The sequence below is a fragment of the Crocodylus siamensis genome, chromosome 3, assembly GCF_052110815.1.
Source record: "Crocodylus siamensis isolate JL-2025a chromosome 3, ASM5211081v1, whole genome shotgun sequence".
Taxonomy (NCBI): domain Eukaryota; kingdom Metazoa; phylum Chordata; order Crocodylia; family Crocodylidae; genus Crocodylus; species Crocodylus siamensis.
In genome coordinates, this window is record NC_143397.1 from 260,636,278 (window position 1) to 260,662,012 (window position 25,735).

The 25,735-nt window shown below is 60.0% G+C and overlaps 1 protein-coding gene across 3 annotated transcripts; it reads left to right on the forward strand.

Moving 5' to 3' along the window:
* On the forward strand, window positions 1-25,635 carry NRBP2 (nuclear receptor binding protein 2). 3 transcript variants are annotated; one of them, XM_090040976.1, is made up of 18 exons: window positions 1-152; window positions 5,535-5,657; window positions 5,997-6,098; window positions 6,307-6,396; window positions 6,984-7,024; window positions 7,108-7,202; window positions 7,476-7,499; window positions 7,763-7,846; window positions 7,997-8,052; window positions 8,608-8,703; window positions 9,538-9,670; window positions 9,800-9,902; window positions 10,058-10,108; window positions 10,328-10,463; window positions 14,623-14,676; window positions 15,579-15,642; window positions 16,840-16,895; window positions 18,479-25,635. In XM_090040976.1, exons 1-18 carry the CDS (start codon window positions 24-26, stop codon window positions 18,545-18,547), a joined length of 1,506 nt encoding a protein of 501 aa, XP_089897102.1. In that variant the 5' UTR covers window positions 1-23; the 3' UTR covers window positions 18,548-25,635. The 3 variants fall into 3 exon arrangements, with proteins under 3 accessions (XP_089897102.1, XP_089897101.1, XP_089897100.1); XM_090040974.1 differs by lacking the exon at window positions 1-152 and adding an exon at window positions 209-4,129; XM_090040975.1 differs by lacking the exons at window positions 1-152; window positions 15,579-15,642; window positions 16,840-16,895; window positions 18,479-25,635 and adding exons at window positions 203-4,129; window positions 15,427-15,567.
* The last annotated feature ends 100 nt before the right edge of the window (window positions 25,636-25,735 follow it).

Here is a 25,735-nt window from a genome sequence, read left to right on the forward strand (position 1 = left end):
GGCGGCGGCGGCAGTGGCCGGGCATGTCGGCGGCGGAGCAGGAGGCGCGGCGGGAGCGGGGCCGGGGCCGGGAGAAGGAGGATGAGAGCGAGGACGAGAGCGAGGTGCTGGAGGAGAGCCCGTGCGGCCGCTGGCAGAAGCGCCGCGACCCGGTACGAGCCGGGCGATGCCGGGGCCGAGCCTGCGGGGCCGGGCCGGCGGGTGCGCGGGGCAGCGCGGGCGGGAGCCGGGCCGAGCGGAGACGGCGGCTGCGAGGCAGGACGCCGCCGGCCCGGGCCCCCGGCGTGTGTCCGCGCCCGCGCTGCGTCCCGCTGCGCCCGCTCCTGGGCCGTAGGGCTGGGCCGGGGTCCGGCAGGGCGGCCCCGGAGCGAGGGGCTGGGCCTCGGGGCAACACGGGGCGAGTGCAGCGCGGGGCTGGAGGCGAATCGGAGGCAGGGTGCGAAGCGGCTCTGGGGAAGTGGGGCAGGCAGGTTTGTCTCCCCTGGGGCCAGCTCTGTGCCTGGCCTGGCTGGGGGCCCGGCCCGGGCGCTGTCACCGAGCTCCCCGGCGTCGGAGCCGCGCCAGCCCCGTGCCCGATGGGGCCTCGCCGTGCCCGGGCAATGACCCTCGCAGCCCCAGCCGGGACCACGCAGCCCGACTTCCTCTGGGACGGCTGCCCGGGCGGGCCCTGTGCCGGGGCCAGGCAGCTGTGCTGCAACATGCGCTCCGCCCAGGGAGCGCTTGCACTTGTTTGTGCTGCCTGCTGCACGGGACCCAGGCCGGAGACGGGGAAAACTCCCCAGCTCCTGGTGCCCTGGCAGGGAGGAGAGGCTGAGGAGCAGCCCCCAGCAAGTGAAGCCCGGCCCAGGCATAGCCGGGACCCTAGAGAGAAGGGAAACGGGGCGAGGGGATTGCTGGAGTCCGGCAGCTGCTCCCTCGCCTTCCCTCTCTCCTCTCTCTCTCTTGCCCCCCAGCAGAGGCCTGGCTGTCTTCCTGTTGTCCAGGCTTCTTCTCGCTCTCCCTGGGCTGTGACGGCTGTTTCTCTGGCCTCGCTGGGGTTTGCTGCCCTCCTCATCTACCGTTGCCAGTGATGCAGCATCCCGGCCTCCCCCGCCCCCTCGTACGGGACGTGCGGCTCCCCACTGCCCCGCGTTCCCCCGCGGTCTTGGGCCGTCCGGCAGGCTGGAGCCCTGGCGGCCGACTGGGATATGAGCTGAGCCAGTTCAGCACCCAGCGCTTCACTGAAATGAAAGCGTTTTCCATCTCATGTTCTCTTCATCTGCGGACGGTGTAACTGGATCAGACGCAGAGAACAGGCTCATCAGGCACCGCAGACCCGGCGCTGCGTGTTGCTCTTGGCCTCTGGCTCTCGTGGACTTCGCCTGGCTGGGGCTGGCGCAGAGAGCGCAGGCCGCGCTGGGGGGCAGGGGCTGGGCGCCGTGCACGAGGCTGTTCCTGAGCTGCCCCCGGGAGTTTCCTGGAGGCGTGCAGGATTGCGAGCTCTGGCGGGCAGGGCGGGGTGGCCTTGGGCGATGCCGTGGGCCCCCGCTCCGGAAGGCAGCTGCCGTGACATGTTCCTCTGCACTTGGCTGCTGCGTCCCCACCCACCAGTGACAAGCAGACGGCGGCAGGAGGCCTCGTGGCCTGGGGCACCAGCACTGACTCGGCGCAGCCGTGGGCAGACCCCTCCCTGCTCGGCAGCAGAGGACTGTGCACGGATGGTGCTGGGGGCTTTGCTGCGTGTCCCCTTCACCCCTCGGGCGCACGTTGCCTCCAGGACTGCCGGGCCATGCTCAGGCCCCTGAGCGCCGCCTCCTGCAGCCGTGCGCGTCTCCTGGGCTCTCCATGGCTCGGCAGCCGCTGGGTGCTCCCCACTCTCCCACTGCTGCTTCCGTCTTTTACATGTGCCTAAAAATAGCTCCCGAGCGCCGGCAGCCGCCCCCTCGGTGCAGAGCTGCAGTGGTGGCGGTGCTGCACGGAGCAGCCAGGTGAGCCATGCAGAGAGGCAAAGGGAGGGGAGTGCCAAGAGCTGCGAGGACCGAGGGATCCAGCTGGGAGCAGGCTGGGCACGGGGCGCACGGGACAAGGACAGCCCTGCCTCGTCGGCGTTGTCCTGGAGGAAGCTCTGCAAGGAGCGTGGTCTGCGTCATCCTCCCTGTCTCCCCGAGGCCCCGGGTGCTTCCTTGGTGACTGAACACAAGGAGCCCCTGGGGAGTGCAGCTGCAGGCTCGTCCTGGCTTGGGGGACCGGGGCTGGGCGCCAGGGGGACGTGCTCCACCAGCAATGCGCTGCTCTCTGATCTGTTCCCGCAGCTCCGCCACATCCCAGCCGGGCTGTCCGGGTATGGCTGGAGGGGCTGGCGCCGTGTGTGCCCAGGGAGTGCTCCTGTCCCTCTTTGCTGTGCCAGCAGCCACCGCGCCGGCCCCTTCCACGCCTGCTGAGCTCGGGGCTGTCCACGGTGCTGGCGTGGCTGAGCCAGGCCCCGGGCGCAGCGGGTGCCCCTTGCTGCAGGGACGCGTGGTTGCCGTCTGCAGCGTTGACGGGGCGTGCGTCCAGGATGGGCCCGCGACATGCTGCCTGCTTAGCAAGGGCAGGTTCACTATCATGTCGCTCCTCCGAGAGCTGGAGGTGGAGGGCTGCGAGCTGGCATAGAGATGCAATGCACAGAAGTGTGGGGGGAGCAGTGAATTCTCCCCCTTTGTGGCATTTGCTTTAGCCCCTTCTGGCTGGGGGCATGGCAGGCCCCCGGGACCCCCTGTCCTGGCCGTGTCCAGGCCGTGGCAGCCCTGCATGTCGGGATCTGAGCTGAGTGCTGAGGGTGGAGCTGGGCGGCTGGCTTGCTGCGGAGGCCATCACACCCGTGCAGGGCCAGCGGGACCTGGAGTTATCACTGGAGCCAGGCAGTCGGGCTCGTGCAACACCCAGAGAGCGCCGGCGGGGGGGCAGGGACGTGTCTGCTGCAGGGCTGGGGGGGAGGTGTCACCTGCTGGAGGCAGCTGCGCGGGTGGGGCAGCAAGGGCTTGGGCCGGCGTGCTGTCGGGTGCAGGGCTGCACCTGCTGTGACTGCAGTGCCCCGGGGGGAAGCACCATGCTGCTGCCCCCAGACCCACTGCTGGGTGCAGGCTAAGCTGCCACATCCTGGGTCTGGCTGTGCGGGGCAGCCCCTACTGTGGAAAGACTCCAGGCAGATTTGGGTGCCCCCTTGTAGCGGCACCCAGGGCTGGTGCCCCTCTGGTCCCCCTCCCCAGCTGCCCCCATTACAGCTCCGGGCCAGGAGCGTGTCTCAGTGCTGGGCAGAGCCACAGGGCAAGTGGGTTTGACCTCTCTGCTTCGCAGGCCGGCACAGAGGGGTTTGGTTCATGGACATGGACGCCGAGTCTCGCGTCGCACACGAGTCCCCTCCCCATGGGTGGCTGCGCCTGCACCTGCACCCGCACCTGTTTGGCCCTAGGTAGCAAGAGGAGCTGTGACAGCCGCCTGGACCAGGGTTAGACGAGCTGCTGGGGCTGGGGTTGGACGAGCATTTGCCTGGGCAGAGCGCGTGCACTTGGCCATGGGCAGACCTGAACGGTGGGGAGCGAGCGAGGGGGACCTGCACCACTTTCTCCTGCCCACTGGTGTAGAGGCTGTGAGCAACAACCGGGCAAACGCGGCGGCTCCTCCGTGCTGCGTTCTGTCCTTGCTCAGTGCGTGGCTCCCAGGCCAGGGTGGGCACAGCCCCTCGCTGCCCCGGGCAAGGGCTTTGCTTCCTGTGCTGAAGCCTGGCCTGGTCACGGGGCGCCGGGTGCTCCTTGCGCAGCCCCCGCACGATCAGACAATCGCCAGCTGCCTGGGGCAGGGTCGCAGTGACAGGGCAACAGCCAACGGGCCCCGCCGGGCTCCCCGCCGCCTGTGCCAGCTCTGGGGGAAGCCCCACCTGAGCACCTCGTCTGGGGATCAAAGCAAGCGGCTGAGACGCTGGCGCAGCCAAGGATTTGCCTGGAGACTGAGCCTGGCATGTCAGTGCGCAGCCTGGACGGACGGACGGACGGCTGTCCCAGAGCCATGCTGGCCCCACCGGCCACACTCCCCTGGAACAGTCCTTCCTGTGGGCCTGGGCCGTGCCCTGCAGCCTGGTGGTGGCTCATGGGCACATGATGGTGTTTGCAAGGTGATTTTCCAGGGAAGGTTTGCAGGTGGTGGGGCCAGCAGCTCTCAGTCTCCATGGCTGGGGGTGCACCACACGCTCCCCACTGAGCTGCTTCCTCAGCCCCTTGATCGAGCCCCCAGAAGCCGCCAGCTGCCTCCCCGTCCTGGTGCACTCAGGGTGGGACACTCGTGCCTGCTACCCCCTCCCATGCATGCACTGAGCCCAGGATGGAGAGCAACCGGGGCTGTCCCCAGGGATGGGCTCCCTGGGGCCGCGGGTCACGTTGGAGGCAGGGAATCGGGGAGCCGCACATGGGCCCCACCTATCCCCCGCCTGCTGCATGCGAGCTGCCAGGCTGCGCTCCCGGTGCCCTTGCGCCCACTGCCAGCACGCGGGGAGGGAGCTGACCCGGGCGGGCCGGGCTGGCTGGCAGCATCCCCAGTTTCTGTGCTGGTCTTTGTGTGAAACACGTGGAGCCTGGGCGGGCAGAGAAGGGAGAATAGAGGTGCTTTGTGCCTCGCTGCTGTGGGAACAGGCCACGGGCTGCCTGCCCGGCCCCGCCGCCCTCCCAGCCCACCAGGACTGCTGTGTCATTCCTGCAGTGCCTGCGCCGGGACAGGCCGCCCGGGCCATGCCGGGCCTGGCAATCGGACCCTGGAGCGTGGGCTCGCGTCCGGGCTGCGGGAAGCGAGGAGTGGTCCTGGGCCTGCGCCGCCCGCTCTCTCGGGGGCTGGGGCGATGGGCGCTCTGGCCGTTGACCATGCTTCCCCCACTCCTTGCCAGGCCTGGCTTGGGGGCTGCCCCCTCCCCGGTGGCCCGCAGGCCCTGGGCAGATGGAGCAGGTTGGGGGAGGCCAGGGGGTTGGGCTGGGTTCAAGGTCCGATCCTGCCAGCTGCTGAGAGTCTTCTGAGAGGTGCCTCGAGTTCTGCCTGCCCTCTGTGCAGCCACCGTGCATGCACGTGGGCATGGGTCCCTGCACGCTTGTGCACACGTGTGACAGCGAGTGTGTTCTCTCCCCCAGGGGTACAGAGGAGGGAGCTCCAGCCCTGGCTTTGGCTGCAGGAGCCCTTGGCCACCGTGGGGCTGCACCCCTGCTGGGGTTTTCTGTCTGTCCTCAGCAGGGAGCAGCTGGGGTGGGCACTGTGGGGAGCTGCATGTGGGGGCGCGGGAGCTGCCCCCCTTGCTCTGGGGAGGGAGTGGGGAGGAGAGGAGTGTGCATTCCTGGGGGGAGACGGGAGCACATCCCTGCCCGGCACCGCCTTGGCGCGGCGCGGCGCAGTCCCTGGTGCGGGAGGGGGATGCATGGGGCACTGGCGGTGGTCCCTGGCTGAGCGGTCCCTGCCTGATGGCCAGGGAGCCTCGAGCCCCACAGCCTGCCGGGAGCAGGGCTCTGGCCGCGCAGCCTCACACCCGCCGGTTCCCGCAGGTGAACCAGGGGAACATCCCCGGCATCCAGAGCACCTTCCTGGCCATGGACACGGAGGAGGGCGTGGAGGTGGTGTGGAACGAGCTGCTCTTCTGTGACAAGAAGGCGTTCAAGGCCCATGAGGTGAGTGGCTCCTGTCCCCATGGGGCAGAGCTGGCTGGGAAAGCCCCTTGCCCCCACAGCGCTGGGGGCATCATCCTAGCTAATTCTCAGCATGGGCTCCCGGGCCGGGGTCTCAGCGATAGCCAAGCTCTTTTGCCAGCGCCTGCTGGGGCAGTTTGAGGACCCCGGGCATCCCTGCTTCCTGGGCCAGGCACCGAGCTGCTCTGGCTCCCTGCTCTCCCAGAGACCCTGTGCAGCCCCCGGGTGCTCTGTACCCTCGAGACAGCCTGCTCCCCAAGACCCTCTGCCCCTGGCCTGCTGCAGTGGCTGTGAGATGCCCCTTGTCTGCCGTCCCCGCAGGAGAAGATCAAGACCATGTTCGAGCAGCTGGTGCTCGTCGACCACCCCAACATCGTGAAGCTGCACAAGTACTGGCTGGGCGCCAAGGACTCCAAGGCTCGGGTAAGGGCGGCTGGGGGTTGTGGGGAGGGGCGAGCCCAGGGGTGCCTGCCCTGAGGGGTGTCAGTGCTGGCCGGGGGGCCCCCAGGGCTCCAGTCCTCGATCCAGCTCCCGGGGCCGGGGGTGGCTGCACACAGGTGCAGATGGGGCCCTCCGCAGACTGTAGGGTGGGCAGCACTGTCCCGCTGATCCCTTGCGCCCGGCCTGCCAGGTGATCTTCATCACGGAGTACGTGTCCTCGGGGAGCCTGAAGCAGTTCCTGAAGAAAACCAAGAAGAATCATAAGGCCATGAACGCCCGGGTAAGACCCCCCTTCCTGCCCTCCCGGCAGAGGCTGGGGGCGGGTGTGCGTGGCATAGACGGGTGCAGTTGGTGCCAGGGGGAGGAAGCCCCCTCCATGGATCTGGGCGCAGACACCCTTGCAGGGACAAGCGTGGGGCCCTTGGCCCTGCTCCCCCCAGTGCTGGGCCAGACCAGAGACCAGCTTCCCCCACCGCCCGGCACAGGATGACCCCGACGCCTGGGCTCCCCCAGCCTGGGCCACAGCCCTCCCTGGCCAGGAGAGCTCTGGGGGGGACTCTGCTCCTGGCCGTGCTGGTAAACACCACTCTGCTGCGGGCGCCGTGCCAGGAGCCGCTCCGTGCAGGCAGCGTCAGGTTACAGGAGAGCCTGTTCCCTGCTCGCTCGTATGGGCAAGTCCTGGGTCCAGGGACAGACACAGCTTCAGAAGTGGGCATGTGGCCTTCAGCCTGCCAGCGCTCAGCACCGGGGCCTGTGGTGGGGCTTGACCGTGCCCTGGCGGGACTGGGCTCTCCCCCACTGGGGCAGTGGGGTCCCGGGTGCTGATCAGGCTCCTCCGTCCATGCGGACGCTCCCATCTCTCCCCAGGCCTGGAAGCGCTGGTGCACCCAGATCCTCTCGGCTCTCAGGTAAGCCCCTGCCCCGGGCTGCGACCCCCGCGCTGTCCCAGGCCAGGCCACAACCAGCTTAGTGGGGCCGGTCCTTTCCACAGCTTCCTGCATGCCTGCGACCCACCCATCATCCATGGCAACCTGACCAGCGACACCATCTTCATCCAGCACAACGGGCTCATCAAGATCGGGTCAGGTACTGCCGGGCCGGGGCTGGGGCACTGGTGGGGGCAGCAGTCAGGGCAAGGAGGCTTCCCCGGCTGGGCTGCTATGGGAGGGTGAGGGAGGGGAGTGCCGGGCTGCGGCGGGGGTCTGCCGGGCTGAAGGGTAGGGGAGGGCAATGGCCCGGATAGACTGAATGGCTTATGAAGGTGCTCAGTGTGCCAGGGCTGGGGTCATCCTCTGTCCCCTCTCCCCCCGCACTGCACTGTGCCACACTGCGTCGCCTCTGGACCTGCCCCCGCTGCAGTCTGGCAACGGGTGTTTGCAAATGGTGAGTATCCCCCCGGCGGGCACTGTTCCCAGCCCCCTTGACTGTGGGGTGTCCGGGGTCCAGTTCCCCACAGCACGGGGACAGGCCTAGGCACCGTGGGCCTGGCATGGCTCGCAGCCTGGCCCCAGCCTGTGGGGCACAGGGGAATCCCCTTGAGGGAGGGGGCGCAGGGCTCTGCCAGCCCAGGCGGGCTGCACCTCTAGGAGCAAACGTAGAGGCGCCTTGAGCTGGCTGAGACTCACTGAGCCTGTGCCCGCCCACAGCCCTCCCTGACCACCTCCGCAGCCCCATCCGCACCGAGAGAGAGGAGCAGCGCAACATGCACTTCTTCCCCCCGGAGTATGGCCGTGAGTTCGAGTCCCGCGGGGGGTGGACATGGGTCCGGGGGCTGCGGGATACAATGGGGGGCAGGTCCACAGGGGAGGAAGGGGCAGGAGACGGCACAGAGCAGGGGAGCCGGCGGTGGCCTGGAGCCCTGTGGTGCGGTTTGGTTGCAGGAGAGGCCGACGGGACGGCTGTGGACATTTTCTCCTTTGGGATGTGCGCCCTGGAGGTAGGGAGCAAGAGGACCCTGCCGCAAACCAAGGTGTCCCCCTGCCCTTCCCTATCTCCCGACCCTGCGGGGACCCGGGGCCCACACCCCTGCAGGCGCCGTTCCCTGCCACGCCTTGCTGCGATGGGGAAGCTCCCGGCAGAGCGCGGCCCCTGCCAGGACAGCGTGGGAAGCCTGCCCCTGCCCCATGCCATCCTGAGGCTGCTCTCCTGTGAAGGCCCATCCAGCCCCACAGGCAGGCACGGCTGCTCCTGCACCCTCCGCCTGCAAGGCATGGGCCATCTGCCCTGCAGCCATGGGGGCAGCTGCTGCCCCAGGGCTTCCCACTGTCCTCTGTGGTCCGGGGGGAGACCAGACCTGAGCAGAGAGGTGTGCTGCACAGAGTCCGGGGACCCAGGAGACGGGGGTGAGATGGTCATGGCCACTGGGGCATGATGCCCTCATGCAGTGGGGAGAGGACGGCAGTGGGAACCCTGAGAGCATGTGGGCCCCAGCCCATCCCAGGGAGCTGGGCTGGGGGGCGGCAGGGACACAGCTGAGCTCTGCTCTTACCAGATGGCCGTGCTGGAGATCCAGAGCAACGGGGATGCCCGGGTCTCGGAGGAGGCGATCACTCGGGCCAGGCATTCCCTGGACGATCCCAACATGCGGGTGAGCAGAGCTCCAAGCCTGGCCAGGCAGCTCTGGGACTCAGCCTGTCACTGGGGTCCCATGGCTGCCCCAGCCTGTCCCTGGGGCCTTCGGCTGTGCAGGATCCCACCAGCAGCCTCTGCTGGTCGCAGCCCAGGGCAGGGGCTTACCTGAGAGCCGAGAGGATCTGGGTGCACCAGTGCTTCCAGGCCTGGGGAGCAGCATCGGGGGTATGCAGGGGCTGCTGGTCCGCGAGGCGTTGGAGGCAGGTCAGGTCTCTGCCTGCTCCAGAGTTGGTGGGGGTAGGACCTGAGACTGGCAGCAGAGCCCAGCGCATGGTGCCTGGAGCATGGCCTCTGGGCCTGCCTCTGCCACCACCAAGAAGCAGACAGGAGCTGGACCCGGTGTGTCTCTGGCCAGCGCTGGGCTCTCCCAGTTCCACCACCAGCCCCCAGGCTGGGGCTGCATACAGACCCACGCAGGCAGTGTCAGGCAGACCCGCCGCAGCACCCTCGTCCCCGCAGGCTCTCGCTGCCTCGTCGGGACGCACACAGGGAGTTTTGGAGCAGGAAGCCAGGCCATCCCCACGCACATGCTCCCCTGGGGATGCTGGCAGGCGTCACCAGCTGCACACACTGCATGTCCCAGGGATGCTGCTGTTGGAACGGCGCTGCGGAGCTGCCACGCATGGGCCCACTGTGCCGCTGTGGGGAGGCGGAGGCGGAGGCTGGGCAGGAGACGGGGCTGGCCATGGGGCTGTGGCAGGGGAAGGCCTTTTGGGAGCAGCAGGTCCTGGGGACAAGGGATGCCAGAAGATGGTCCTTTGCACATCATGCCCCTGCCTCCGCCTGCCAGGAGTTCATCCTGTCGTGCCTGACCTTCAACCCGGACAAGCGGCCGACGGCCCATAACCTGCTCTTCCACCGGGTGCTCTTTGAGGTCCATTCCCTCAAGCTACTGGCTGCGCACTGCTTCATCAACAACCAGTGTGAGTGGTGGGGGCACGGCAGGGGCGAGTGGGCCCAGTCTGCCCCAGAGCAGGGGTGAGGGCCAGGCACCGGGCCCCCTGTCCTGCCGGAGCTCCCAGCTCAGTGCCGCTCCCTTGGCCTTGCTGTAGACCTGATGCCAGAGAATGTGGTGGAGGAGAAGACAAAGGAGCTGGATCTGAACATGGTGATGGCGGAGATCCGACGCGAGGGGCAGCCCTCAGTGCAGTGGAGGTGAGAGCCGGGGAGGGGCCATCCCGGGGGGTGTGGGGTGGACAGGGACTAGGAGCCTCCATCACCCACCCAGGGAGCTGGCTGCTCCCAGTCTCCCGGCCCCGTCACCCTTGCTCTGTGCTGTGCCCCACGACGGCCCCTTCCTGCCCCCTCAGGTACTCGGAGGTCTCCTTCCTGGAGCTTGACAAGTTCCTGGAGGACGTCAGGTGAGAGCGGGGGCTGCGGGTGTCTCTGGGCTCTGAGCCAGTTCCCGATCTGCCCCCGCACCTTTCCTGAGCTGCTGCCTTGCCCTTGGTGGAGCTCTGGCCCCAGGCTGCAGTCAGAGGTGTCCAGGGAGTGGAGGGACTGCCCCAGCCCTGACCCTGGCCCAACTGCCCTGCCTGGGCTGGCGTCGGGCCCTCCTCACCTGTTTGCATCTGTGTCAGGAACGGGATCTATCCCCTGATGAACTTCGCTGTGACAAGACCCCTGGCACTCCCGCGGGCGCTGTCCCAACCCCAGGAGGACCCCCAGAAAACCAAGACTCCTACCCCTGAGCCCTTTGATGTGGAGACGAGGAAGGTAAGGACGGGGCAGCAGCCCTTGCTGCTGCTGGGGGTGGGGTCATCCTCACGCCCTCGCCCTGGGGACCGACTGCTCTCCCCCGGCCTCTTGGGGCTCCCCTCGGGGCAGGGTGGAGGCAGCCTGTCCTCAGCCCAGACCCAGCCTGGTTCTGGCTCCATGGCTCCGGCTCATTTCCCAGCAGGTCTATGGGCAGCACCGGGGCCCAGAGTCTGTTGCACCTGGAGGCTGGGGTGCGGCTCATGCCGGAAGGGCTGCAGGGCGGCTCTGATCCTCGCTTGGCTCCAATGGTATAGCAGCATCCCGAGACCACTGCTGTGCTCGGGCCCCTTGGTGCTGGGTGTGCACAGAGGGCGAGAGACAGCCCAGCCCAGGCAACAGAACCAGAGTGTGGGGACAGTCGTGGTGGGGGGGTGGATGGAGGGCGCCTGGCGGTGCGGAGTCACAGACCCTCACCACTTGTTTCTCGGAGTTGCTAGAGTTAGTGCCACAAGGGACTGCTAGGTGTCTGACCCCTCGTCACCTTGGGGCTTGGTCCTTGGGTCCCTCCAGTGCATCTAACATCCCTCGCTGCAGCAGGTCGCTGACGGCCATTGTCCCCTGCTTCCCCTTGTTGCTGCACAACTGACCTCCCTGCCCTGCATGGCTTTAGCAACAGGTCAGACCAGGGCCTGTCTGGGATGGTTTGGATAGGAGTGGCCCTGCCTCAGGCTGGGGACTGCAGTAGCAGTGACCTCTGGGGTCCTTTCCAGCCCCACTGCGCTGTGCTATGAGCAGCGGCTACCCCATGGGGAAAAATCGTGCCATCCTCCACTTGAATTGGTCTGGATCCTGCTTCCGGTCACTGGTTTCCATTTCTCCGCTCTCTCCTGGTTCCAAAACCCTTCCGTATCCGATGCTTCCTGTCCACGAAGGTGCTTCTATGCTATAATCCAATCACCCCCTCTCCTTCCGGATGATCATAGAATCAGAGAAGTAGGGTTGGAAGGGACCTTGTAGATCTTCAAGTCCGACCCCCCAGTCTGGGTGGGAGAAAAGACTGGACTCAAATGAGTCCAGCCAGGTAGTCATCAAGCCTCTTCTTACAGACCCCCGGGGTAGGAGCGAGCACCACTTCCCTTGGAAGTTGGTTCCAGATCCTAGCTGCCCTGACCATAAGAACTACTTCATGGATGTCTAATCTAAACCTCCTCTCCAACAACTTGTGGCTGTTATTCCTTGTCATGCCGGGGGGGTGCTCGGGAAAACAGTGTCTGCCCTAAACCCTTCTGGTCCCCCCTAGTGAGTTTATAGACCGTCACCAGGTCCCCCCTCAGCCTTCTCTTGTGAAGGATGAACAGGTTTAGGTCCCGCAGTCTTTCAGTGTAGGGTCTGCCCTGTAGTCCCCGGATCACGTGGGTAGGCCTCCTCTGGACCCTCTCAGTGTTGTCCACAACCATCTTGAAATGGGGTGCACAGAACTGGACACAGTACTCCAGCTGTGGCCCGACCAGCGTCGCATACAGGGGGAGGATCACCTCCCTGGCTCTACTTGAGATGCACCTTGGATGCACGACAAGGTCCGGTTAGCCCTGCCAACCCTGACCTCGTGTTGTTGGCCCGTGTTCATCTTGGAGTCAATAATGACTCCAAGATCCCTTTCTGCCTCTGTGCTCTCAAGAAGGCAGTTTCCCATTCTATAAGTGTGCTGCTGGTTTCTACTGCCTAAGTGCAGCACCCTGCACTTGTCAGTGTTGAAATGCATCCTGTTTATGTCAGCCCACTCCTGTAACCTATCCAGGTCTTGTTGCAGTCTTTCCCTCCCTGCTAGCGTGCTCACCTCACCCCAAATTTTGGTATCATCAGCGAATTTAAACAGGTTGCAATTCACCCCGTCGTCCAAATCGCTGATGAAGAAATTGAACAGTGCAGGCCCCAGGACTGAGCCCTGGGGGACTCCGCTGCCCACTTCCCCCCAGGTCGAATATGACCCATCCACCACCACCCTCTGAGTCCGACCCTTCAGCCAGTCTGCAATTCATCTGACTGTGTAGGCATCAATACCACAGTTGCCTAGTTTTTTAATGAGGATGGGGTGGGAGACTGTGTCAACCTAGAGACTCGGCTTTTTCCATCCCTCTTTTGAAAGCAAGTGACTTGGAGAAGGGCACGTTGTGCCCAAAGCTTGTCTGATGTCTCTCCCAACTCTGTGTTGGTCCAAGAAAAGATACCACCAAAAAAACCCTTGTTTCTTCCACATTTTCTGGATCATTGCAGCACCAATGCTCTGGCCTCGCTCTCTCTCCGGGGTGTCTTCCCCAGCCCTCAGACCACTTCTGTGGCTCTCTTTTGCCTGCCTCCTAGTTTTTAACAATGTCACAAGTAGATAAGACAACCTTCCTCTTCCTGCTTGCTGCTGCCATGCAAATAATCGTAGAAGTGCAGAGCTTGTGCTTAGCTGCATGTCCGATGTGACCCCTAGCTCCTCTCGGCCCTGGCTCTGCAGGAGACTGCCCTCTGCTCTGGAGTCCAGCTGGAACAGCTGGCTCCCAGGCCCCTAATCTTGCTTTTGGGGAGGGCTCGTCTTACCAAGAGATTCTGGTTTCTCTGTACCACTGCCCTGTCCTCCTCCTCTCTCCCAGCATCCTTGCAGGCATTATCTGAATCCTGCTGAATCTGAGCAATGCAGAGCCATGATGGGCCCAGCACCCGGCCCTGCAGAACCCCCCAAAAATGCTGCCTTGCAGGGATGATTCCCTGCTGGCAGCTGCTTATGGAGCCCCGGCATGTAGCCAGGTCTTGATGCATTTGACTTGTGCTGTATCAATAGTTTATGCAGCTCATTTGTACTGTGACTATTCCGTGATATCGAGTCTGACACGAGGTCTAAGTACCTTTATTTCCAGGAGGGCTGGCCAGCTTCTTAGTGGATGGGGGCTGTGTCGATGGGTCCACACCAGCATGGGCCACAAGTCCCCCAGGTGCTCCCCTGCTGCACTGAGCATGCTGGTGCTCCCTACCCCTGTGGCACCATGCATATGGGTGCGTGAGTGCAGGTGCCCCAGCTCCACCCTCAGCTGCCATGAGGGGGCCATGAGCTCCCCCAGCACTGTGGGCTGCGTCATGCCCCTCCTCCCACCCCCTGTGGCTGGGCAGGAAGCAGAAGCTGGGGTGGGGGGAGCCAAGAGCCTCCAGCTGTTGCAGCTGCAGCCAGAACGATGTGGGGAGCTGCACTGGGAGGGAGCCAGGAGTCTCAAACTAACCCCTCATGGACCAGCTGGACAGCCCCGATCTGCCCGGGTGCCTTTGTCAGCCAAACAAGCGTCTTGTTGAAGGGTGGCAGGAGATGTCTTTGGCAAGACCCATTTCCAAGGAGCCAGCTGCTTTAACTGGTTAGTCATTGCATTCCTATTATTTGAATTCTACGTTATGGCCACGTAGTCCTGTAGGAGCTTTTCCAGTGTCTCGCCTGCTTCACTGGTGTATAAATGCCGAGGATGTCCTGCTTATCCTTTCTGAATCTTGGCGTGACATTATCGTTCTTCCAGTCATCTGGAATAGTGGTGGTATTCCAAGATGTGTCCCAGCCAAAATCGGGACTGCTTTAAAAGGAGGGAATGGAGGAAGAGATGCCAGTTGAGATAAGGTAGAACTTCTGTAATGTAGAAAATTGGTAACGGAAGTCAGAGGTATCGGGGCGGGGGGCAGGAATGCCGTTGCTGACGTGTCCCAAGTGAACTGTGTTCAGAGGTCTCTAGACTGCTGATCCTCCTGCTTCATAGGTGTGTAGCTCGAGGTCCAGGATCATGTTAGAAAAGCCTTATAACACAACTCCCTCCTGCTCCTGCCTCTAAGCCAGCTGGTGACAGGCACGGCTGGGACAGGGCACCAGACTTGCTGCTCAGTGGAGCCCAGTCTAAGGGTCAGATGTCAGTGTGGTACAGACGTGGCTGCAGTTGTGGATTCTCAGGATGAGCAGGTGGAACGGGACTGCTCTGGGGCACCTACTGCCACTCAGTCAGGCCTGGGGATGGGGATGGAGATGGGGATGGGGTGGCTGGGGTGGTAGGGCATCCATCAGAGCAACGTGGTCATGCAGCGTGACCAGGGACAGGCAAAGCAGAAGGAGGGGAGATGAGTGTGTCCTGGACTGTGATGATGTGCCCTTGGTGTCTCTTAGGTGGTGCAGATGCAGTGCAACATGGAGCTGAACGAAGACAAGAGTCAGTGGCATGTAAGTGAGCAGCGTCAGCTCTGTGCTGCCCACTCCAGGCTGCAACAGGACTTACAGCAGTAGCACCCCGTGGCCTGAGGAGGTTTGGGCCCATCCTGCCTTGTGCTGGGCAGACATACAGTGCCAGGGAGTCCACCCCGGCAGTGTGGCCCAGGCAGCTCCCCATCTGGTGGGCAAGTGGCTCTCTGAGGCAGTGGGGGAGACAGTCCCACAGATGAGTGTTTCCCAGACAGAGGTATTTGCTCTTGGCTTTGCTTCAGTGTGAATAAATCCAGCACTGATTTTCCCCAGTGGCCTCTCAGCCCAGCTTCCGGCCGTAGGCTGTCTCGGAGCGAACAAGGCAGCAGCTCCCCATGTCCGCTCCACCTCCAAGCTCCCTGCTCTCGCTGCTCAGGCCCTGCACGCACCCAGCCCCAGCAGGGAATGGCTCTGCTCCTGGGTTGCTGGTTCATGTCCTGGTATTTTGGGGGTGCTGACAGCACAGATCGGCGTGAGGAGTCTCCCCCGGAAGGAGGAGGCCGTGTCCGTGTCCATGTCCTGACCGAGGTTTGAGGCACTCTTGTCATTGCAGACAGGCAGTGCTAGGACATTTCCCAGCCAAACTGACATTCTCCGGGGGCTCCTTGGTGCGTCTCTGCCTGGTCCTTTATCCCTGAGGTCTCGCTGGAGAGGGCGATCCTGGGGCTCACAGCCAGGGCTTCACATGTGTGCATGTGTGTCTCTCTCTGACCTCACCTGTCTCCATTTTAGCAGCTGTATTTCAGCTGTGGGCGAGGAAGGGAACAGTTCCACTCTGATGTTCACGCTCAGCCTGGCACAGGGCACAGCTCGTGTACCCCCAGCCGCCGGCACGGCCCAAGCACCCGCGCCGTCCTCTAACACGCGCCCTCTCCCGCCCACAGCTCACGCTCCTACTGGTCCTGGAAGACAAGCTGCACCGGCATCTGAGCTACGACCTGCTGCCAAGTAGGTGCATTCGTGAGCATCCTCCCTTGATCGGGTGCGGGGGGCACTGCGGCCCATGGGCTGGATCCTGCCCAGTCCTGGAAGGACATGGCCTGTGCTCCAGTGAGCTCTTGGTCTGCTCCCAGGCTGCTCCTCCTTCCATCTCTGTGGGAGGGGGTAGGCTGCATCCCAGCACCCAGGTGGCAGGCACTGGACACAGCGTGAGTGGGGAGGGAAAGCAGGCGCCTGTAGGCTCCCTAGGGAGCTGGGTCACCACGGCCCAGCCTCCATGACTCCTCTCAAAGCTGCTGGTCCCTCCTGAGACCATGGCCGCAGCTACGCTGAAAGGAAAGAGGCTGTGAGCAAGTGGTGAGCTGTGCTTCTGCAGCACGAATGCTTATGGGAGGTGGCAAAGCCCACAGCCAGACGTCCCACTTTGGCTCCCATGATGGGAGCTTGTCCACAGCCTGTGCCTCAGTCTGGGCTGCAGCCAACGGGATGTTTCTCAGCCTCCTGAAGTCTCAGATGAAGTGTAGTGGCTTCTCAATCTGGCAGGGGAAATACCACGTATCTGTGTCCATGAAGGCAGTTTTCCTGAACCACACCACAGGAGCACTGCTCTTCTGGCGTGGTTCAGTACCCGCCAAGGTGCAGCTGTTGTAAGTCCAGTTTATGGAAATGGGAGTCTCCCCCCTTGCTTGCTCCTAGGGCCTTATGGCTAAGGGCAAGCAAAACTCGGGGGCATCCGAACCCCAAGCCTCCGGGTTTGGGCCTGCAAGTAGGATGCCTACCAAAGGTTTTGGAAACATCTGAAGCCCCAGGTACGGCTGGAGGATGTTTGCCAGTAATGGTTCTGGACTCTTGGATTTGGAATCAGTTTGGGCTAATTTGGCCTTGGATACAAATTTTTTGAAAAATGGGCCGTTTCTTCAAGGGTGGTCTGCCAGGACTGCCCCACTCTGCCCGTGGGGCGGGATCGCATGAAGTTCATTTTCCCCCCAGGGCTCAGGTGAGCACTCGCCTGCAGATGCTGTCCCTGCCCTGTGGTTGGCCGGGCTGTCCCAGGGCCACTTGGCAGCACCTGCCCCGAGGCCAGCGGCTCTGGCAGAAGCTTCCAGCTGCGCTGCGCCCCAGGGAGGTGCATGAGATGTCCTGGACGGAGGGGAGGGGGACATGAAAGTCACTTTTTCTTGTCTCACCTCATCCCTTTTTCCGCAGCTGATAATTCCAAGGATTTGGCCATGGAGCTGGTGCACTATGGGTTCATCCATGAGGTGAGCTGCCTTTACAGCCTTGGCCATGCCCCCTCTGCCGGGATAGCAGCACGAGGTCCTGTGGCTGCCCTGCATCCCTGACCCCAAGGCTCTGAGTGCTGGAGAAGGGGGAAGAGCTTGGGCTGGAGACTCTGCTTCAGCAGACTCCCCCTTACATGGCTCTGACCTGGGCACAACATCAGGGGCACCAAGTGCAGCTGGGCTCTGAGGCCTGAATGCCAAGGAGTTGCATGGGCAGAGAGACCAGGCAGCCTCCTTCCTCCCACTGACACTGGCCTGGGGGGTGGAAGATTTGGGTGCAAGGCCCCACACCCATCTCCCACGTCTCTGAGGTGCCGAAGCCACCTGGGTCTGGGTTAGGCAGGGCTGAGGTGTTCCACCTGCCTCAACAGGAGTGCCAGTCGGACTGCATAGCCCAGTGAGGGGGGTGGGTGGTGCTGGCTCCCAGGGCTGCCTGCATATGTTGCCCAATGACTGTGCAATGTAGCCACATTGGCTGCACTGGGCGCTGCCCCCTGCTCGCCGGCTGCAGCACTAGGACTAGCACTAGGTCTGTGGCACCAGGTACAGCGTGGGCTCGTAGCATTTGCTGCTGACACAGGTTTGGGGCATCAACAGGCCAGAGGAGGATCAGGATATCACACAGGAAGAGGTCCTTAGAGGACCAAAGGGAGGGACAGGGGTGCAGTGTAATGCTACAGACTGGAAGGCCAAGGACATAGGGAACAGCAGCAAGTTCCTGCTGCCAGCTGCAGAGTGTAAATTGGAAACAGCTGGGGCGAAGGACCTAGGGGCTGCTTGAGCTGAGGGTAACTACGGCCCCCAAGTGCTACAGCTGCGAGAAACACAAACCTCCCCTAGGCGGTGGCAGGCAGGGAAGCATGAATTCTGTCGTGCATGGCCGTGGTGCGAACTGCTCTGGACACCTCGTGCCATTCTGCCCCCCTTCAAGAGAAGCACTGAAATGGGGCAGTGCAGCAGCAGGGGCTGGGCTGACCCAGGGGCCCTCATGGGTCCCTCTCCCTAACTGCAGTTCTGAGCTGCCTTTGTCCAGTCTGTGCCAGGCAGCTGCTCCAGCCCTCCCCTTTCTCCTTCAGTCCCTTCCTGTCAGCTCCACTCTGTACCCACCCCCTGGGGTCATCCCCCACTCAGTCCCCCTTCCCTTCCCTCTCCCATCCATCAGCGTGATTCTGTCCTGAGTAAACCCACCCATAACCTTCACCAAGCCATGCACCAAATGTGTTGTTTCTGCCATTGAGCTGTTTGCCCTTTTCACGTTACCCCCTCATCCCTGCAGACACGTCTGACCTGGCCCTGCCTCAGCTGTGAGCTCTGTGGGGCAGGGACTGCTGCTACCATGGTTTTGCAGCACCTGGCCAACGGGACCCTGTTCTTGGCTCTCCCCCAAGGACTACCATGACCAACACCATCAATAATACATCCTTAGTCATGCTTGCAAAGTCTCCCCCTGCCTTGGTGAGATGGCAGACATGAGTTTTTGGCTTGGTCAGGCACTGAGTAGGGGAGCACAGGGGAGGTCCCCCATGCAGAACCAACTAACCGTGCTTGTTCCTGTCTCCTAGGATGACTGCGAGAAGCTGGCCAACTTCCTGGAGAGCACGTTCCACAAGTACTGGTCTGCTCCCTTGTGAGTCGCCTCACAGAGGTCCGGGTCAGAGAGGGGCCTGCACAGGAGGAGATGAGAAGTGTGCTTGGCTGGAAGGAACTGTGAGGGTCCCGACCAAACTCCCCCCTGCAGAATCAACCTGGCCATTCATTCTCGGCTGTGTGTCTACAGCCTGTGCGAGGGATACATCCTGCCCTGGTTCGGAAAGACAACGGCAAGAGGAGGAAAGATCAGTGAACAGGAGTGATGACGCCTGTATCACTGGAACTAGGAATGGGCATGACTGCACCCTCCAGTCGCCACCTGATGCAAGCGAGGGAGAGTAGGTGGAGGTGTATGTGTGACACCTGCAGCTGGGGCATGGAAGATGTCTCCCCTTCTGTTCCTCCTGCAGCATGTGGGCCACTGGCCTGCAACAGGGGGGATCTGAGCTGTGGACTGGTCAGGTTAAAAAATGCAGATAGGTGTGAGCTGTGCATCCAGCGTGGTGCCGCCCTGCCCTGCCACGTCCCTCTGCCTGGCTGTGCCCTGCTGCCCTCTCTGCTATGCTGCCAACTCCGTGTGTTGTGCCAACTGCCTGTGTGCTGTCAGCTTCCCGTGTTGCTGTGGCCGCATTGCACTGTGCTATCGACTCCCCGTGCTGCGCTGGCTGCCTGCATGCTGCCAGCTTCCCGCACTGCTGCGGGAAGCTGCATCCTCTCGCTGCATCCTGCTGTGCTGGCTTTCCATCCAAGCTGCTTTGCGAGATATTCTGGCCAAGCCTGGCCAGCTGTGTTGCATGTGCAGACTCGCAACCACTGCCAAATCCATAGGTCTATGGAAAGGAGCACACCTGACCAAGTGACGTGTGGTGTCTGTGGATTAACTACCGTCCGTCATCACCATTACATGGAGAAGCTGCAATGTAGCTTCTCTTGGGCCCAGCTGGCTGGGCAGGAAAGACAGGTAAAAGGGGGAAGAGGAGGGCTGGGTGGTAAAATGCTCCAGCTGTTTGGTCCTGGTGGTCTTTGAATGTTTCCTCTTGTGCCATGGCAAGCCTGTGCTTGACTCTGCAAGCTGACAACTTCGTGTCGCAGCTGCTTCCTTTTCCTGATGGCTCATGCTCAGCTTTCTCAACTCCATCTCCCTGGCTGACATGTATCACCAACAAGTTCCAGCTTGATTTCTCCAGTGGCTTTTCCTCCCAGTGACCATGTTGTACTGTATAGTGGCAAATCCATTACCTAACCTCTTCACAATGCTGGAAGCATGGGTTGGGCCAGATAGACGCGGGGGACAGCCTAAGGTTTAGGAACGAAGCACCACTGTATGGAAGCTTTTCAGCTGGTACGCACCACAGCAGACCGTCAGCTCAGCCGCAAGGCTTAGGGATTTCCCCAACTCTTCCCCCTAAAATATTTTTTCATGGGAAAAGTCTCACTAAAAACCCAGTGCCAAAGAACCCCAAGTGTGTCATGAAGCGAAACACAAACTGCAGTTTGCTTCAGCGCTGCGAGCTGACAGATTGTTCTGTACGCACAGAAAGGTGCACCCTGCCAACGAAGGAGAGCTGCAGAGCACAACACAGCGACTAGCACCAGCCTACGAACCAGAGGCTTGTCACGCTGAGCCTGTGCTGTAAGGCACAAACGGGTTTTGTGATGTATTTGCTTTCTCCGTGCCCAGCTAGACAAAACCAAGCCATGAGCCTACCCACTGTGTCCAGCACACACACGAAGTTGATGGTGAGCTCACTGGTTGATTAAAAATCAGTGCAATTCAGAATACCATGACTCGACTGCCACAGCTTTTTAACTCCTTGATTCAATAAACAGCGACACAGTCTCTTCTGCAAAGACAGACTGGAGGCAGAGATCTGAACCTTTAACTATTACAACATATGGTTTAGCCTCTTCTTAATGATCAACCTTCATTGGATCAACCTATGCCATGGTGTTTATTTTGGGAGAAGTCAGGGAGGGCAGGTAATGGAAAGTTCCACAAAGCCCTCTGAGGCTTGTTTTCAGGTTTGCCTCATTGTTGTTTCACTTGTTAATTAGATCAAACCAGGTTTCCACAGAGGCCACCACATTTCCTCTGCAGCTTGCAGCTGCCAAGTCCTTCTGAAGCCCCTTTCAGTTGCTTTGGTAAGGCAGGTGCCACTGTCAAATCGGTTGTGTAAGGTGTGTGTGAGTGATCAGAAACTTTATGGCCGGAGGCACCTTTATAGTCATCTGGTCATGGACTGTCTCCTGCCCACAGCCTGCAGTGAAGCTTTAGCAAAACTTTTAAAAAGACACATCTTGATGTAAAGATTCTAGGTAAAAAGAAGTCAATTGCATCACTAGGTAAATTGTTCCAATGGTCAGTTACCTTCACTCTAAAAATATAAAGTGCCTTATTTCCTCTTGAATTTATCTAGCTTCAACTCCCAACCACTGGATCTTATTATGCCTTTGCCTGCCAAATTAAAGAGTCATCTGAAATCTCCCCACTGTACAGGCACCTATGCACCGATTAAGTCACTTCTCTGTCCTCTCTTTTTAGACTCCATCTCTGTGGGAGGGGGTAGGCTGCATCCCAGCACCCAGGTGGCAGACACTGAATCATTTGCATGGCTCTAATCTGAATTCTTTCCAGCATCCCTCTTGTCAACATCATTTCTGAAGGGTGGACACTGGGGTGAGATGTCATATTCCTGCAGCACTGGAACAACAGTGCTTCATACTGATGCATCACCCCCTTCCTACTCTTTGATATGCCCCAGCTTATACATCCAAGAGCCTGTCCCCTGCATCGCTGCAGCATACTGGGGTTGTTCTGCTGGTTTGCTTAAAGTGGTGCTAGGACCTCTGCAGTGACAGTGAATCCCAAGACACAGTCCCACATCTAGGTGTGACCCAGCTGTCTGATGATGCATTTTCCTGTGTTAAAATTCCTGTTCAAGGAAGTTCACCTGTTCTTGCATCAAGAGCATCCGGGAAAACTAGGGGGACGCATTGGGGTGTTAGGGATCTGTCCCACTGCACAAATGTGGGGCTGCCATATGGTTCCATAGAGTGCAACTAGTTATAAATTGGAACAGCTCTGGCTCCTCTACCTTGTTTCAGGGCAGGAACCATTTCAGGCGGAGAAGCAGGAAGCCAGCTCTCTGAGTATCCTTGATTCTCTTGCACCAGGTGACTGGTGGAGAATAGAGCCTGGCCCCATATTTTTAGCATTAACAAGCTTACAGCTTTCTTACCAAGTCTTTGCCTTAGGGCTGCTCTTCATGGTTCATCAGGATCGATCCTTGCCATTTCTGGATGTCTAGGAGACTCCTCCTGGATGAAGCTAATGTTGAAGAGCTACCAGGAGGCCTGGAAGAGGCACCTTGGAGCACATGTGTACTGCCCCTGTAGCGATACTGAGACCTCTGCCAAGAAGCAAGCCCTGTTGCGTGCTGAAAAACATATACTTGCTTTTTGGCAGGTGTCCAAAGAGGTGTACCGCAGGTGGAGCCTTCGGAGTGGGCTGCGCAGCCCTGAATCGCTCTAATGGGGAGCACAACGCATTTTTGAGCGTGCAGTGCATGTGGACAGGGGCGAGTAAGGGGAGCTTGGCATCACTGCGGAGATGCTACAAACGTAACCTAAGGGCAATGACATGAAAGCATTTCCTTTCTCGGATCAGACTCCCCGGTTTTCTGTCCTTCCACTCTGACACTCAACTGCAACTGGAAGAAAGCAAAGAAAAGCTATTTTCTTTTATTTTGAAGTAATCATAAATCCTTCTCTCTTGTTGTTTAATGATGCTAAAAGATGTTTACATTTTGTTATAGAGGAAAATATCTTTGGTTATTATTGAAGTCCATTTAGCTCTTGGTTTCCCACTCGATTTTCAACTTCAGGCACATTTTGTGTTACACAAATTCATCATGAAGTTTGGTAATCACTAAATACTAATAATTTATTTACCTTATTGATCAGCAGCTTTTGCATTAACTAGTTAGATGACAAATCCATTCATGGAAAATCAACAGCATAAAGCCAGAATACCAAGAAATAAGATGAGCTGTCCTGCTTTTGATACAGATGTGTTATTGACTGTCCTGCCTGCTTTTCAGAATATTTTAGAGCCTCACCACCACTGCTGTAATTCTATCTACTTCCTTCTCTTTGATCTCCAGCAACAATGGATTCCAGCTGTGCCCTCCTCTGTCATCACTTTCAGGATTCCCGATAAGCTTCACAAGAATTTAGATATGCTTGTCACTTCCCTTTTTATTTTTTTTTTAAATTAACTAGTATTTTTATTCACAGCTTGCAATTAGGACTTAACTTCAAAACATGTAAAACATTAACTTCACTTGATAATTCAGAAATCTCAGAAGTAAAAAAAATGTACATTATTGACTTCAGAAAAAATCAGTCTCCCCAAACGCACTGCTCTGGTGCTGTGCTCTGCACAAAGATGGTTATCTGTGCTAGTCTGAAGACAAACAGAAGTAGGAGGGCAGGATGGTATCTTTGAGGTGAACGGGTTCAGAGAGGCATGACCCTTTGTAGGCAGTGTCCTACTTTATTAGGTGCTATGCACTGTGCGCTGGCTTCCTATGAGTACGGCCCAAGGACTCAGTCCTGCAGTTCCATGCCTGCTCTTTTTACTGGCCCTAGCAATCTGAGACTCTGATGTCTGGCAGCAGTGAGGTGTCTCCAGGACAAGGTACCTGTTGAGCAGCAGAAGGCTCATGAGCACAAGGCAGACTTCATGGAAGCTTGTCTGGGGGCATAATAACGCACCCACCCTGTATTTGGGATTAAGCGCAAATCTACTGAGCCTCACTTTCCTTCAGTAAATTCTTCACAATCCACTGCAAAAATCCAAGCTACTTCTCTTCCAAATGAGGCAGAAAGAGTTATTTCTATTTATAATCACTTGGAAAAGACATAATTAGCACCTATAGAAGTAAAAATCATCTGTGTCTTCAAGCTGTGCTATTCCCTTGCAATCATAATATTGTTACATGCTCTAGATCCTACATATTTCTCTGTGAAGTCCCAAGGAAATCAAAACCACTCCACTTATCCCAGTAGAGTTGTTTTAGAGATGACTGCGGCATGCGCAGAACTTTGTGCAGCAGGAAGTGCCGACTCTCACAGGCTCTCTGCAGGGTGTGTAACATTTTGTTCTGCATCCAACCACGGGCTCCATCTAAGCAACCCAGATGGAGACTGGGACCCTTTGCACCTCATTCCCCAGAGTACACGCAGCTGACAGGAACCCCCACTGCAGCCACCTGCAGCCTGTCAAAATGCTAAAGCCAACACTGAGTGATAAAGCTTATCTTGGAGCAGAACATGTAGCAAAAACCTCTGTGCAGAGTTCAAACTGAATTATTTGCACTGCGGAGGATACAGATCCTGCCACCACTTTTTTCTCAGGGCTTTGTCCAAGTGGTGTGGACCCCTCTGAAGGAGAAGACCTCCATCTAGGTTTGATCACTTGAGCCCAGCCCACTCCGTAGCGTGATGCCATTCTCCTACCCCCAGGCCTGCATGCAGCTTCCCCCCCTGGCTTTTGACATAAAGTCTCTAGTTCTCCCTCACTTTTTTTTCTGCTAAGCATCACAGTAGCAGTAAGCAGGGCAGAGCCACCAGACAGGACAAGGGGAGAGGATAGCATGCACAGTGGGCTCTGCACCCTCCATGCACCGTGACACAGCTCAAGGTGCTGTATTCCACATGGGGGTGGGAGGGCTGGAGGTGAGAAACTCGAAACAACTATCTGGAGGGTGGGCATGAGGGCATAGGCTCCAGCACAGATTGCAAGGGCGACTCAAGGTCCTGTGGGGTCTGGGTGTGGGCAGTCCACACACCACATGAAATGATGTCTTGCTCATCTCTATATTCTGTGAATGTGTCAATAAAGTAGTTGGTATGAGAGAACTGACATGCAGTAACTCATTTGGGCTCCCACTTCAGCTGTGACCTGGCAAGAGCGGGGAGTAGCAGGGGGCAAGTACACTAGGGTCCTAGAAGATGGCACTGGAGAAGAAGGATCCGTGGACAGGCTGGAAATACTGACAGAGAGGAGAAGACCTGGGAACAGGAGTGACATGAAGATGAGCAAAGCGGACACTGGGAAGTGAATGAACGCCGGTGTTGCCTTCTCAGGTGGTCGTCTCGGAGCGGTGGCCTTGGGCACCGGGAAGTAAACGAACGCAGTTGCTGCGGTCTCGGGTGGTGGTCTTGGGTGCTGAGAAGCGAGCAAACACCATTGCTGCAGTCAGGTGGTCATCTCGGAGTGGTGGTCTCGGGTGCTGGTAAGTGAGCAAAAGCTGTTCAGTCTCGGGTGTGGGGAAGTGAGTGAACACCATTGCTGCAGTTGGGTGGTCGCCTGGCAGTGGCGGTCTTGAGCGCGGGGAAGCAAGTAAGCGCTGTTGCTGCAGTCTCAGATGGTCACCTGGGAGCGGTGGTCTTGGGGGTGGGGAAGCGGGCAAATGCCGGTGCTGCGGTCTCGGGTGGTCGTCATGGAGCGGCGGTCTTGAGCGCGGGGAAGCAAGTGAGCGCTGTTGTTGCAGTCTCAGATGGTCACCTGGGAGCGGTGGTCTTGGGGGTGGGGAAGCGGGCAAATGCCGGTGCTGTGGTCTCGGGTGGTCGTCATGGAGCGGCGGTCTTGGGCGCGGGGAAGCGAGCAAACGCATGCAGCGGAGCAGGGTGGGCAGGACCTCCAGGCCCCCTTGCACCACGTCATGGCTGTCGTTTGTGGTGCAGGCAAGTCTCGCTCCTCGGTTTGGAGCTTGAGGTGAGGTGACCATCACCCCCCGGCACGGACGGCTACCACACCTGCCCCGGGAAGGCAGGAGTGCGGCCGCCAGCATCCCGCTACTGTGAAGTGTCGTGGAGATGTGCTGCAGGGCCCCAGCACAGACCCAGGCCCCGCTGCCCGGGGTAGGGAAATCACGTGGCCGCATGGTTGGTGCCACAGGCGTCAGGGCCGGGCTGCAGCCATCCCCAGCGTCACCCCCAACACATGCAGCGGGGTCACCAGGCCTCGAACCCCAGTACCTACAGGGGGAGGGAGGGGCTATAGAAGCGGAGCACAAGCAGGGCACGCCCCCGACGACGTTTGCGGTGCCTGTCCCTCCCCATCAACCCCGAGCGAAAACGTGAGGCAACTCTCTCGAGAAGCCGTGCTCTAGACTAGGCGTCGGGAAGGCGTCGCGAGAGTTCCTGTTCTCCGCCGCAGATCT

What these genes read in the sequence shown, in the direction of transcription:
- NRBP2 (XM_090040974.1), top strand. Translation starts at nt 3,533, where the DNA reads ATGGGCAGACCTGAACGGTGGGGAGCGAGCGAGGGGGACCTGCACCAC. An exon ending in AGGCGTTCAAGGCCCATGAG is followed by an intron (nt 5,658 to 5,996) that starts GTGAGTGGCTCC and finishes CCGTCCCCGCAG; the next exon opens with GAGAAGATCAAGACCATGTT. An exon ending in AAGACAAGAGTCAGTGGCAT is followed by an intron (nt 14,677 to 15,578) that starts GTAAGTGAGCAG and finishes TCCCGCCCACAG; the next exon opens with CTCACGCTCCTACTGGTCCT.